We start from the raw sequence: 15423 nt of genomic DNA on the forward strand, positions 1-15423 counted from the left end.
TTGTTGCAATTTCTTCTGCTCGTAGAGTCTCAGCTCTCGGCGTTGTAGTATGAATCTCCTTACCTTATTTTTCATTCGGATAAGGTAGTTCTGCGTACTAAGGGTTTCTCCCTAAAGTGGTTTCGGATTGGAACATTAATCAATAAATCGTTGTTCCTTCTTTGTGTCCTAACCCGTCTTCTCATAAAGAACGTCTGCTGCACAACCTAGACGTGGTGCGTGCATTGAAATACTATCTACAGACGACTAAGGATTTTTGCCAGTCTTCTGCTCTGTTTGTTGTTTTCTCTGGGAAACGTAAGGGTCAGAAAGCTACGGCTACTTCTCTTTCTTTGTGGCTGAAGAGTATACTTCGCTTGGCCTATGAAACTGCTGGACAGCAACCTGAGAGAGTCACGGCTCATGCTACGAGGGCTGTTTCCTCTTCCTGGGCATTCAAAAATGAAGCTTCTTTTTATTTCTCGCCACTAGGAGGAGGTCAAGAACCCATACAAGAGCTATAAAACCCTATGGGTGTTTTAATGACACCTCTATAAACCCTGCTTTGCCTTTCCTACCTTTCTTTCCTATTCTCCACTCGGCTATACGTGAAACTAAGAGAGGTGGGAGGGTTTTAAAGCTCTTGTATGGGTTCCTGACCTGCTCCTAGTTACAGGAAATATCACATATGTTTTGGAGGACTGTGGATCATCATCATTCCGAAAGGAAATTTTATCTGGTAAGCATAAATTTTGTTTTTCTAGAATATAGTCCTTTTAAAGATTTATTGAAATGTGTGCTTATAAAAAAAATAGACTGCATAATCATAGAGAAAAATATTTGATCACATTTCCAGCAATAAAAAACCTCATATTTTTTTATTGAATCAATGTTGAGTAACTCTGAATGCAAATTCAGTAGACAATATTTTGAGATCGCATCTGTGTCTGATCAGAGGCACTTGGCTAACCTTTATGGCTCCTAATATCCAACAGGATGGTTATCTGGTGATAATTGTTATGAACGGTTTTGCTAAGGAAAACGAGCCTCTCCAATATTTTAAGTGGAATAAAATTTTTCTTTATTAAAAAAAAATAAATAAAAAAAATCCAGCTATCTGGGCTTTTGATGTTTGTTTCACAAGCAGATTTTTTTTCCTTTGCTTTCTGCATGTTTATATGCTTTGTAGAAGTAGAATAAACATTCTCCAATTTTGTTACTGTATATTGGACTTTAATAATAATTATGTACAGATTGTAATGAAATGTATTTCTTATGTGCAAATTTTAAAGATTGCATAGTCTACTTATGTCCTGAAACTAGATCTGTAGTTTTACAATTTTTGTTTTTATGTGATCTTCTCTGTATTTAATAAATCCATAATCTTTATTATTCAGCTTTTTTTTTTCAAATGTGAGTCAGAAATACATTTTGCAGAGTTATTTATTATTTCAAGCACAAAAAAATGTTTACTGTATATAATTTTATTTTCTCAAATACTTAAAACATTCAATTCTGATTTCTAGCTGTGTAATAGTTCTTTATTAAATAACTTTATGCTATCTCTTTTCAGGGTGTGACTCTTACAGCTGCCATTGGTGGTGCCGATATGCCTGTGGTTATAACGGTTTTGAACAGCTACTCTGGGTGGGCTCTATGTGCCGAAGGATTTTTGCTAAACAACAACTTGCTAACAATCGTTGGGGCACTTATTGGTTCCTCTGGAGCTATCCTTTCCTACATCATGTGTGTGGTAAGAGGATTTGCATATTTTAAAATGAGATCATTACTGTGAATTTGTGAGGATTTGTATTGATTTGTTTCACTATAATTTGATTCAATTATCTCCAATGTACACTCAATGTACATTGTGGTAATGTTTCCTAACAAATTAGCCATGTCAATTGGTGCCACTTAGAATAAGTGACTACTACTTAATATGGGCAGCTTGTTCCCCTATTAACTTCCCCTTCTTCCAAACTTCATGCTTCACCTGAAGGATAAAGTCTCCACGGTCTTTAATAACAATATACTTGTGCTATTAACTATCATTGCCCTGCAATATAGAAAAGTTGAGTCATAATTTAAGAATATTTCTTCTGTTATGTGTGATCAGTCCACGGGTCATCATTACTTCTGGGATATAACTCCTCCCCAACAGGAAATGCAAGAGGATTCACCCAGCAGAGCTGCATATAGCTCCTCCCCTCTACGTCAGTCCCAGTCATTCTCTTGCACCCAACGACTAGATAGGATGTGTGAGAGGACTATGGTGATTATACTTAGTTTTTATGACTTCAATCAAAAGTTTGTTATTTTACAATAGCACCGGAGCGTGTTATTACTTCTCTGGCAGAGTTTGAGGAAGAATCTGCCAGAGTTTTTTACTATGATTTTAACCGGAGTTGTTAAGATCATATTGCTGTTCTCGGCCATCTGAGGGAGGTAAAGGCTTCAGATCAGGGGACAGCGGGCAGATGAATCTGCATTGAGGTATGTAGCAGTTTTTATTTTCTGAATGGAATTGATGAGAAAATCCTGCCATACCGTTAAAATGACATGTATGTATACACTTCAGTATTCTGGGGATGGTATTTCACCGGAACTACTCTGTTAAAGGTCACTAATCCTTTTAATAACTATTTATCATGTTAAACGTTTTTGCTGGAATGTAGAATCGTTTACATTGCTGAGGTACTGTGTGAATAAATATTTGGGCATTATTTTCCACTTGGCAGCCTTTTTTGCTTTTATTTGTGACAGTTTCGTTTCTCTTCACTGCTGTGTGGGAGAGGGAGGGGCCGTTTTTGGCGCTCTTTGCTACGCATCAAAAAAATTCCAGTCAGTTACTTTTATATTTCCTGCATGATCCGGTTCATCTCTGACAGATCTCAGGGGTCTTCAAACTTCTTTGAAGGGAGGTAAATTCTCTCAGCAGAGCTGTGAGAATTCTTATAGTGACTGTGAATAAAAACGTTGCTTTGTATTTTTTATGTCAAATTTAATTATTGTTATTTTACTAATGGGAACAAACCTTTGCTAAAAGTTGTGTTGTTTTAAAGTTTGATGCTATAACTGTTTTTCAGTTCATTATTTCAACTGTCATTTAATCGTTTAGTACCTCTTTGAGGCACAGTACGTTTTTGCTAAAAAAGATTATAACCAAGTTGTAAGTTTTTTTGCTAGTGTGTTAAACATGTCTGACTCAGAGGAAGATATCTGTGTCATTTGTTCCAATGCCAAGGTGGAGCCCAATAGAAATTTATGTACTAACTGTATTGATGCTACTTTAAATAAAAGTCAATCTGTACAATGTGAACAAATTTCACCAAACAGCGAGGGGAGAGTTATGCCGACTAACTCGCCTCACGCGGCAGTACCTGCATCTCCCGCCCGGGAGGTGCGTGATATTATGGCGCCTAGTACATCTGGGCGGCCATTACAGATAACATTACAAGATATGGCTACTGTTATGACTGAAGTTTTGTCTAAATTACCAGAACTAAGAGGCAAGCGTGATCACTCTGGGGTGAGAACAGAGTGCGCTGACAATACTAGGGCCATGTCTGATACTGCGTCACAGCTCGCAGAGCATGAGGACGGAGAGCTTCATTCTGTGGGTGACGGTTCTGATCCAAACAGATTGGACTCAGATATTTCAAATTTTAAATTTAAATTGGAGAACCTCCGTGTATTACTAGGGGAGGTCTTAGCAGCTCTCAACGATTGTAACACCGTTGCAATACCAGAGAAACTGTGCAGGTTGGATAAATACTTTGCGGTACCGGCGAGTACTGAAGTTTTTCCTATACCTAAGAGACTAACTGAAATTGTTACTAAGGAGTGGGATAGACCCGGTGTGCCGTTCTCACCCCCTCCAATATTTAGAAAGATGTTTCCAATAGACGCCACCACTCGGGACTTATGGCAAACGGTCCCCAAGGTGGAGGGAGCAGTTTCTACTTTAGCTAAGCGTACCACTATCCCGGTGGAGGATAGCTGTGCTTTCTCAGATCCAATGGATAAAAAATTAGAGGGTTACCTTAAGAAAATGTTTGTTCAACAAGGTTTTATATTGCAACCCCTTGCATGTATCGCGCCGATTACGGCTGCGGCAGCATTTTGGATTGAGTCGCTGGAAGAGAACCTTAGTTCATCTACGCTAGACGACATTACGGACAGGCTTAGAGTCCTTAAACTAGCTAATTCTTTCATTTCGGAGGCCGTAGTACATTTAACCAAACTTACGGCTAAGAACTCAGGATTCGCCATACAGGCACGTAGGGCGCTGTGGCTAAAATCCTGGTCAGCAGATGTTACTTCTAAGTCCAAATTACTTAATATACCTTTCAAGGGGCAGTCTTTATTTGGGCCCGGTTTGAAAGAAATTATCGCTGACATTACAGGAGGTAAGGGCCACGCCCTACCCCAAGACAAAGCCAAAGCTAAGGCTAGACAGTCTAATTTTCGTCCCTTTCGGAATTTCAAAACAGGAGCAGCATCAACCTCCACTGCACCAAAACAGGAAGGAGCTGTTGCTCGTTACAGGCAAGGCTGGAAGCCTAACCAGGCCTGGAACAAGAGCAAGCAGGCCAGGAAACCTGCTGCTGCCCCAAAGACAGCATGAATCGAGAGCCCCCGATCCGGGACCGGATCTAGTGGGGGGCAGACTCTCTCTCTTCGCCCAGGCCTGGGCAAGAGATGTTCAGGATCCCTGGGCACTAGAGATCATATCTCAGGGATACCTTCTAGACTTCAAATTATCTCCCCCAAGAGGGAGATTTCATCTGTCAAGGTTGTCAACAAACCAGATAAAGAAAGAAGCGTTTCTACGCTGCGTACAAGATCTGTTATTAATGGGAGTGATCCATCCGGTTCCGCGGTCGGAACAAGGACAAGGGTTCTACTCAAACCTGTTTGTGGTTCCCAAAAAAGAGGGAACTTTCAGGCCAATCTTAGATTTAAAGATTCTAAACAAATTCCTAAGAGTTCCATCGTTCAAAATGGAAACTATTCGGACAATTTTACCCATGATCCAAGAGGGTCAGTACATGACCACGGTGGATTTAAAGGATGCTTACCTTCACATTCCGATCCACAAAGATCATCACCGGTATCTAAGGTTTGCCTTCTTAGACAGGCACTACCAGTTTGTAGCTCTTCCATTCGGATTGGCTACGGCTCCAAGAATCTTCACAAAGGTTCTGGGTGCCCTTCTGGCGGTACTAAGACCGCGAGGGATTTCGGTAGCTCCGTACCTAGACGACATTCTAATACAAGCTTCAAGCTTTCAAACTGCCAAGTCTCATACAGAGTTAGTTCTGGCATTTCTAAGGTCGCATGGATGGAAAGTGAACGAAAAGAAGAGTTCTCTCTTTCCTCTCACAAGAGTTCCATTCTTGGGGACTCTTATAGATTCTGTAGAAATGAAGATTTACCTGACAGAAGACAGGTTAACAAAGCTTCAAAATGCATGCCGTGTCCTTCATTCCATTCAACACCCGTCAGTAGCTCAATGCATGGAGGTGATCGGCTTAATGGTAGCGGCAATGGACATAGTACCTTTTGCACGCCTACATCTCAGACCGCTGCAATTATGCATGCTAAGTCAGTGGAATGGGGATTACTCAGATTTGTCCCCTACTCTGAATCTAAATCAAGAGACCAGAAATTCTCTTCTATGGTGGCTTTATCGGCCACACCTGTCCAGGGGGATGCCATTCAGCAGGCCAGACTGGACAATTGTAACAACAGACGCCAGCCTACTAGGTTGGGGCGCTGTCTGGAATTCTCTGAAGGCTCAGGGACTATGGAATCAGGAGGAGAGTCTCCTGCCAATAAACATTCTGGAATTGAGAGCGGTTCTCAATGCCCTTCTGGCTTGGCCCCAGTTAACAACTCGGGGGTTCATCAGGTTTCAGTCGGACAACATCACGACTGTAGCTTACATCAACCATCAGGGAGGGACAAGAAGCTCCCTAGCAATGATGGAAGTATCAAAGATAATTCGCTGGGCAGAGTCTCACTCTTGCCACCTGTCAGCAATCCACATCCCGGGAGTGGAGAACTGGGAGGCGGATTTCTTGAGTCGCCAGACTTTTCATCCGGGGGAGTGGGAACTTCATCCGGAGGTCTTTGCCCAAATACTTCGACGTTGGGGCAAACCAGAGATAGATCTCATGGCGTCTCGCCAGAACGCCAAACTTCCTCGCTACGGGTCCAGATCCAGGGATCCGGAAGCAGTTCTGATAGATGCTTTGACAGCACCTTGGAACTTCGGGATGGCTTATGTGTTTCCACCCTTCCCGCTGCTTCCTCGATTGATTGCCAAAATCAAACAGGAGAGAGCATCAGTAATTCTAATAGCACCTGCATGGCCACGCAGGACTTGGTATGCAGATCTAGTGGACATGTCATCCTGTCCGCCTTGGTCTCTACCTCTAAGACAGGACCTTCTGATACAGGGTCCATTCAAACATCAAAATCTAACTTCTCTGAAGCTGACTGCTTGGAAATTGAACGCTTGATTTTATCAAAACGTGGTTTTTCTGAGTCGGTTATTGATACCCTGATTCAGGCTAGGAAGCCTGTTACCAGAAGGATTTACCATAAAATATGGCGGAAATACCTATACTGGTGCGAATCCAAAGGTTACTCCTGGAGTAAGGTTAGGATCGCTAGGATATTGTCTTTTCTACAAGAAGGCTTAGAAAAGGGTTTATCAGCTAGCTCATTAAAGGGACAGATTTCAGCTCTGTCCATCTTGTTACACAGGCGTCTGTCAGAAGATCCAGACGTCCAGGCCTTTTGTCAGGCTCTAGCTAGGATCAAACCTGTGTTTAAGGCTGTTGCTCCGCCATGGAGTTTAAACTTAGTTCTTAACGTTTTACAGGGTGTTCCGTTTGAACCCCTTCATTCCATTGATATAAAATTGTTATCTTGGAAAGTTCTGTTTTTAATGGCTATTTCCTCGGCTCGAAGAGTTTCTGAGTTATCAGCCTTACATTGTGATTCCCCTTATCTGATTTTTCACTCAGACAAGGTAGTTCTGCGTACTAAACCTGGGTTCTTACCTAAGGTAGTCACTAACAGGAACATCAATCAAGAGATTGTTGTTCCATCCCTGTGTCCAAATCCTTCTTCAAAGAAGGAACGTCTTCTACACAATCTGGATGTAGTTCGTGCCCTCAAGTTCTACTTGCAGGCAACTAAAGATTTTCGCCAAACTTCTTCCCTGTTTGTCGTTTATTCTGGACAGAGGAGAGGTCAAAAAGCTTCTGCTACCTCTCTCTCTTTTTGGCTTCGTAGCATAATACGTTTAGCCTATGAGACTGCTGGACAGCAGCCTCCTGAAAGAATTACAGCCCACTCCACTAGAGCTGTGGCTTCCACTTGGGCCTTTAAGAATGAGGCCTCTGTTGAACAGATTTGCAAGGCTGCAACTTGGTCTTCGCTTCATACTTTTTCCAAATTTTACAAATTTGACACTTTTGCTTCTTCGGAGGCTATTTTTGGGAGAAAGGTTCTTCAGGCAGTGGTTCCTTCTGTATAATGAGCCTGCCTATCCCTCCCGTCATCCGTGTACTTTTGCTTTGGTATTGGTATCCCAGAAGTAATGATGACCCGTGGACTGATCACACATAACAGAAGAAAACATAATTTATGCTTACCTGATAAATTCCTTTCTTCTGTTGTGTGATCAGTCCACGGCCCGCCCTGTTTTAAGGCAGGTAAATATTTTTTAAATTATACTCCAGTCACCACTTCACCCTTGGTTACTCCTTTCTCGTTGATTCTTGGTCGAATGACTGGGACTGACGTAGAGGGGAGGAGCTATATGCAGCTCTGCTGGGTGAATCCTCTTGCATTTCCTGTTGGGGAGGAGTTATATCCCAGAAGTAATGATGACCCGTGGACTGATCACACAACAGAAGAAAGGAATTTATCAGGTAAGCATAAATTATGTTTTTCGATTTGATTAAAAAAAAAAAAAAAAACCCTTACCCAAACTATGTAAAGCACAATCCCAGTGCTGTCAAGAGAGAGTGACTTGCACATGCTCAGGGTGCCTGGGAATGTGCTTTATATAGAGCATAATGGCTCTGATAACCACTGGTTGTATGGTGTTTTTTATGTATTCATTTAGGATAGAACAATGGGCTGAAATAATTGTAAACAAAAAGCACCACATCAACATTTTCTTTCTTTGCAAATTGATTTGGACATGCAGGGCTGGAAGTAATACATGAAACTTTATAAAGTGCCACTTCCAGTGTCCAGTTTGTATTATAGAGTATCCTTTTAAAAGCTGCATATTTAATTTGCATGTTTCAAATGAAGCTAATTTTATACTTCTGCAACCTCTAGCCTGTCTTTTTATTTATTGTACATATGTTGTAGGCATTACAGCCAGTAAGAGACCATATGATCTGAACTATTATCTGACCGTACTAGCAATAAACTACTTTAAATAATGAAATAAAAAATGGTGTAGAGTGGTTACTAGCTATATTAGATGCTGCATAAGTAGAGTGAGCTTTAGATGAAATGAAGCCTAAATAGTTTAAATGTTACCATACAGTGATGTATTATTATTGGGCAGGAAGTGATACATTAAACATTAATGCATCACTTCCATGTCCTTTTAAGTTCTACTTCAAATATGTAGCTGCTAGTTAAAAAGCTTCTCTGCCATTGTGTATAGGAATGCTGCCTTCCATGGATAAATATTTCCCATATGGGAAAGAATGGGTTAAACGGTATTCTGTCCTTTGATGTTGGATGAGATTTGATGAGCAGGGGAAATGCCAACAAAGGAAATTAGGAGGATCTGTATGAAATTTGTGGCTGTCTTCAGTGTTGTGTGCTTTTAATCAGTGTCATTTTGAATTGGCTACTATAAAGCTTACAGATAACATAGCATTTATTTACCTCTAGTTCATGTAACTGTTATTTAGCTAATTTATTTTTATTTTTTAATCTGTAGATTTGTGGTGATAAATTGGCAAGTCTTGTAAAAGGCAATGCGGTTGGGATGGGTGTGTTGAAATAAATCTGTTTTTGTTCTGTTTAAATCCTATTAGTTTTTCTAAAACAATTTTATAAAATAACTAGATGTAATTACAGTAAATGTTTCATCCCAAGATGTTAAAGTGATATGAAACCAATTTTTTCTTTTTTCATGATTCAGATAGAGCATGCAGTTTTAAGCAACTTTCTATTTTACTCCTATTATCATTTTGTCTTCATTCTCTTGGTATCGTTATTTGAAAAAGCAGGAATGTAAGCTTAGGAGCCGACCCATTTTTGGTTTAGAACCCTGGATGCAGTGCTTGCTGATTGGTGGCTACATTTAAGTTTTAACCCATTATTGGTTCAGCACCCTGGGTGTAATGCTTGCTGATTGGTGGCTACATTTAGCCACCAATCAGCAAGCCCTACCCAGGTTCTGGAAAAAAAATGAGTCGGCTCCTAAGCTTACATTCATGCTTTTTCAAATAAAGATACCAAGAGAATGAAGAAAAATTGATGATTGGAGTAAATTAGAAAGTTGCTTAAAATTGCATGCTCTATCTGAATCATGAAAGAAGAAAAAAAAAAAATAGGTTTAATATCCCTTTAATTATTTGCTATGAATGATCAGGTATTTCCCTGCTTATTTCTCATAAAATTTAGGATAGTGCAAACTAAATAATCACATTATAAATGATAGTTGTTTTTTTTAGCATTATTGTGAGTTGAAGATGTATATCAAATATTAACATCAATAAATCCATTTGCATCTCTCCATTATTAGACCACATTGCTGCTTTTCCTTACTTATAAAAGCAACACTTTGCTAACTTGCATCCTGTTTTACTCACCATAAACTATTTAAGGACTTTAAATATAAATGTATCTCCCCTCTTTAAATGTTAAAGGCATTTGGAAGACAAAACAAACCGGTATTATTCAGACAGAGCGTACAATTTAAAAATACTTTCTAGACTTGCCTATGTTCTCAAACAGAACTCCTTTTTCTTCTTATCCTTTGTTAAACTTTGCTCCTTTCCATGAAAGTGTACTGGTCTAATCTCAGGAGCACTATATAGAGTTAGTTTATTATAACATACCTTCCTACCGTCCTGCATCCTTCGGAATTGTCATGGTTTGGGAAATATGGTCTGCTTCCTCCCCTTAGCTCTTCATTGTCCCAGTTTTAAGGGACTGACCAAGCCAAGCCCATGGAACACCGCCCATGAGTAAATTATTCCCCCCCCGTGCAAGGCCCCACCCACTATTTCTGTGGACCACTGTTTACAACGGTTCAATTTGCACCGTTTCAGAATAACAACCTTTTTTTTCAGTCATGTGACTGCTATTGAAAAGCATTGAGAAGCAGTGCATTGATTAAAATAGCCAATTGGTGGAGCTGTCCACTTGTGTTGCAGCAAATATATGCAAACCAAGCAAGCTGAAATTAATCAGTTTAACCAGACCTGAGCTATCGAGCAGCTTGCAAAGGAACAAGATCTTCCTGTCTATAAATCAGTCCAGATTGGAATGCATAGAAAGAACTGTTTGCAGAAAAATGCAAGTAAAGTCTGTAATGTGTGATTATTTTATTAGATTTATAATGCTGTTTAACAAATGTTTTTGTTCATTTAACTTAGTTTAATTATATATTCTGTGTTGTGTGATTATTTTATTAGGTTTATAATGCTGTTTAGCATGTAAAGTCTTCATTTCAAAGCTTTAAAAATAATGTATTTAGGTGTTACTTATGACAATTTTGAGAGGGGCCTGGAACCTAACTCCCTCACTTCCCATTGACTTACATTATAAACTGGGTTTCAATTTACAACGGTTTCGATTTACAACCATTCCTTCTGGAACCTAACCCCGGCGTAAACTGAGGGCTACCTGTATAGTGCTCAAGACCTTTAGCATTACATGACGTAGTGTAGTTGGCTTTGTGTGTGTGCACTGGCCTTTAGCATTACATGACGTAGTGTAGATGGCATTTGTGTGCACTGGCCTTTAGCATTACATGACGTAGTGTAGATGGTATTGTGTGTGCGCACTGGCCTTTAGCATTACATGACGTAGTGTAGATGGTATTGTGTGTGCGCACTGGCCTTTAGCATTACATGACGTAGTGTAGATGGTATTGTGTGTGTGCACTGGCCTTTAGCATTACATGACGTAGTGTAGTTGGCTTTGTGTGTGCGCACTGGCCTTTAGCATTACATGACGTAGTGTAGATGGTATTGTGTGTGCGCACTGGCCTTTAGCATTACATGGCGTAGTGTAGATGGTATTGTGTGTGCACTGGCCTTTAGCATTACATGACGTAGTGTAGATGGCATTTGTGTGCACTGGCCTTTAGCATTACATGACGTAGTGTAGATGGCATTTGTGTGCACTGGCCTTTAGCATTACATGACGTAGTGTAGATGGCATTTGTGTGTACTGGCCTTTAGCATTCGCTATCTCATGTCTGGGTCTTTTTGGAACACTTTGTAAATTTTAAGCATAACCCTGGTATACCATTCATCCTATTCTTAAAGCCCAGAACTGTTATTTATATACATATACAGATGGTCATCAACCTGTTAGTATAAATAATGCATTACGTTTGTTGTGAATATTAGGGTTAAAATTATATTTTAGCCCAAAAACTTGGCCTTGGATTATGCCTTCAGATTCAGGGCTTGACTAATTTTGGAGCTAGAGAAGGGAATTTCTATCTATCATCTACTTATCTAGAATAATAGAAGATAAGTGAAACTGGAACGTTTCAAACTCTGTATTTAAAGCACAGTTGGGCAATTTAATGCACTTGTTTAATGTGTCAGTGATTTAGTTTAATGTGCAGTTTTGTTTGTTTTCTGAAATTCAACACAAAGAAGTTTAAGTATTGATTGTCTTATCATCTTTGCTGTTGCTAATTAGGTACAAGTTACCGTGTAGCTTGTATGATGCACTGTAGTATGTTTGTGTAATGAGACACTCACCTTTTATACTTAATTACACACAATTAAACATTCTACAGGCAATTGCATTTACAGGCAGGTTTTTCATCATGATTCAGATATAGCATGCACCTTTAAACCACTTTCTAATTTACTTCTTTTATCAAATCTTCATTCTCTTGGTATCTTGTGTTAAAAAGCAGAAATGTAAGCTGAGTAGTGTACACGTATCTAGAGCACACTATTTGGAGTCCAGCAAAGAGGGCGCTTTATGATTGGCTACAGCATGATTCGTCATTTTACGCTGAAATAAACTATGCGTTGCGGGAGGAGGAATGTATAAGAAAATGAAAGGGGGATTTTATATTTTAGCGTCTAAATGACTTTAAAGAGAAAACATTCACTTTTAGACTTCTTTTCCTAATTTGTAACTCCTGCAGTATATTTTCATAACTCAATGCAACGTCCCCATGGGTAGATGCATTGAAAGTGCAATTACCATTGGTATTAAATGATTTTATAGAAAAAGCAGAAGCTAGTATGTTGCTTCCCCTTTATTTTCTACCATATGTTAGTCGTCAGCCGTCTTTATTTTAGTTTTAAATCACCATTAGCCTAAAGCTGCAGACCAAGTGATGTTAGATGTGTGTGATTGTTCAGCACAGTGCTTGCAGCAGACATGTGGGTGATTTTGGAGGAGCACTGGGTAATCTTTTGGTGCATTACATATAAAGATAGTAATACTATAGCATTAGGTGCTGTCCTCGTGTGAATGTGACCGCTGTGGTTCTGCACCAGACCTGCCACTGAGGGGCAGCATTAAAACATGACAGATCATGCTCACATTGTTAGCAACTCAGCTGCACAAGATAATTTTCTGAATATAATCTGTTGCAGATGAGGAGGTGACAGTCGAAATATTTTGATTGCTCTGACATTCTTTTTAGAGAACATTTCTTATGGCAAGTTGAGTGCATATTTTTTGCATTATTTAATGATGTGCGTGCCTGGGGAGACCTACAAGTGGGGACTTCCACTGCTGTGTATTTCGCTGGGTAAAGCAGACACTGATCTTAATGTTCAGGAACATACAGGCAGCCAGGTCAGTCATGATACAAATTAATGACAGCAATACTTAAATACTGCAGAGGAACATAATGCCCAGGGTAACTTACATGCTTCTCTGCAGTGGCCTGAGATTATGTCAAACTGAAAATGAATTTAATATTTCATAGGGGATATAAAAAGATTTACACTGCTGGCCTTCTGACTTTACTGCGTATTTTGTAAGAGCTTTTGTTTTGTGCTGATCCAATGCTTTTAAAGCCCCTCTCAAAACAAGACAAAGATATGACTGCCATGTAATTCTGATTTATTTATATATATATATATATATATATATATATATATAATTATTTCAGTTAGTAATATAATAATTTCTTTCTAATGACACGGTGAGTCCACAAAGCTGTTAAATATCACCTCCCTTCCCTCCAACCCCAGTGATTCTCTTTGCCTACGTTAGAGAAAGGAAGTGGTAAAGTTTAGGTGTTAGAAAGAAGATTCTTCAAGCAAGATTTTATTATTTTTACGTAGTACAAGATTGTGCTGCTTTGTCCTAGGGTGTAGCCGTAGTCCATATCAGTCTCTTCAGTAGAGCAGTGGTGGCTTTCAAGCAATGGCAACTTGTGGGGTATAATCGTCACTGCGCCTTCCATATATTTAATGCTGCCCTAACTTCAAAAGCCTTAGTAAGATTACTCAGTCTTTGCGTTTTTTCCACAGGTCTATGTGAGGGAACATGCCTTTCAAACCTAGTGAGCTGCCTTGCTGCCGGGCAGATTTCTAAAGGTAAGTGCTAACTTTTTATTTTTCTGGGAACATAAAAAAAAGATGGCACTTTAAAAATACTACTGGGACAAGAGACATCCTCCTATGGCTTAGGGGATAATTTTATTATGGGCAGTAATGGCAGGCACTGGGGACAAGAAGATCAGGCTCAGAGGTGGTGTTTTGCTTTTTTAATATCCGGCTTTGCAATACATTTGGCCGAACAGGAGGTTAATCTTGTAACACCCATGATGGGCGGGGTTAGCTTAAGCAGCAAATTTTGTTGCGCACCTTTTTTCCATACACTTCCTGTGTTTCGGAGCGGAGAAACTTCGTCACAGATATTTAATAGTGTTGCGGTTACCGGACTTCAATTGACAGAAAATAGAAGTTGAGTCCGGTTCATCTAGCATAATATTCACTCTGGTGTCAGTCAGGCAGGCAAGCACCTCAGCAAAGCTAAGCTGAGGTGTAGAGGTTGTCCGGAGTGTTTTTTTGTAATACCTTATTATTTTGTTGCAGAAAAATGTTTCATTTTAAAATATAAAGGAACAGTAACGTTTTTTTTTTGTGGGGTATTTTCTAAATTTAAATATCAGTTTGTTTATCTATTTATTCTGTTTATTGGGAAATAAAGATGAACCAAGAGGCCCTGCAAGATGTTACATGTTCTTTATGTTTTGATGCTAATGTGGAACCACCAATCCCTTTCTGTTCCTCATGTAGTTGAGAGAACTTTACAGTTCAGGGATAGACTTTTTTCTGAGCCAACATTGTCTAGGGCAGATGCTTTTCAGGAGTCTTCTGACAATGTACAAGATATGCCGCAGCTTTCTCCTCAAATGTCCCAAAATTTATTGTCCACACATCCAGTGCCCTGCGCTTCTTCTCTTACTCCACCTGGAGTTACATTGCAAGACATTGCTTCCCTCATGTCCTCTGCGGTTCCTTATGTGTTGTCTGCTTTTCCCATGCTGCAGGGAAAGCGCAAGAGGAAATGTAAAGAATCAGTAGGTAAGGTTGCTGACACAGTCGTGGCTATTCCGAATGCCCCTCCCAAAAATCTGATGAGGAAGATACTTCAATAGCATCTGAGGGTGAAATCTCAGACTCAGACAGTGTAATTCCTTCTGCTGATACTGAAGTTGTATCCTTCAGGTTTAAGCTAGAACACCTCCGTTTGTTACTTAAGGAGGTTTTGGCTACCCTGGACGACTCCGACACTACTGTCGTAGTCAATCCTAAGAAGTCTAGTAAACTAAACAAATATTTTGATGTACCTTCCATGGTGGAGGTTTTTCGAGCTACAGAGATTATTGCTAGGGAATGGGAGAGACCGGGTATCCCTTTTTCTCCTTCCCCCTATATTTAAGAAGATGTTTCTTATAGCAGACACTGTCAAGGAGTCTTGACAGACGGTACCCGAGGTGGAAGGGGCAATTTCCACGCTAGCTAAGAGGACCACTATTTCCATAGAAGATAGTTGTTCCTTTAAGGATCATATGGACAAGAAATTAGAGTGGTTGCTCAAGAAAATGTATGTACACCACACCTGCGGTGTGTATTGCTACCATCACTAGTGCGGCAGCATACTGGTTTGATGCTGTGTCTGATTCTATTCGGACAGACACTCCCCTCAAAGAGATCCAGGATAGGATCA

The 15423-nt window shown here is 39.8% G+C and overlaps 1 protein-coding gene across 1 annotated transcript in view; it reads left to right on the plus strand.

The window, feature by feature from the left end:
• Window positions 1-15423, plus strand: part of NNT (nicotinamide nucleotide transhydrogenase) — a 441005-nt gene that overhangs the window by 359094 nt on the left and 66488 nt on the right. The window contains exon 17 of the mRNA XM_053701258.1: window positions 1553-1732. Within this exon, the coding sequence (XP_053557233.1) occupies window positions 1553-1732 (180 nt within the window). The remainder of the gene's footprint in view (window positions 1-1552; window positions 1733-15423) is intronic.

Source organism: Bombina bombina, chromosome 2 (genome assembly GCF_027579735.1).
Source record: "Bombina bombina isolate aBomBom1 chromosome 2, aBomBom1.pri, whole genome shotgun sequence".
NCBI classification, from domain to species: Eukaryota; Metazoa; Chordata; class Amphibia; order Anura; family Bombinatoridae; genus Bombina; species Bombina bombina.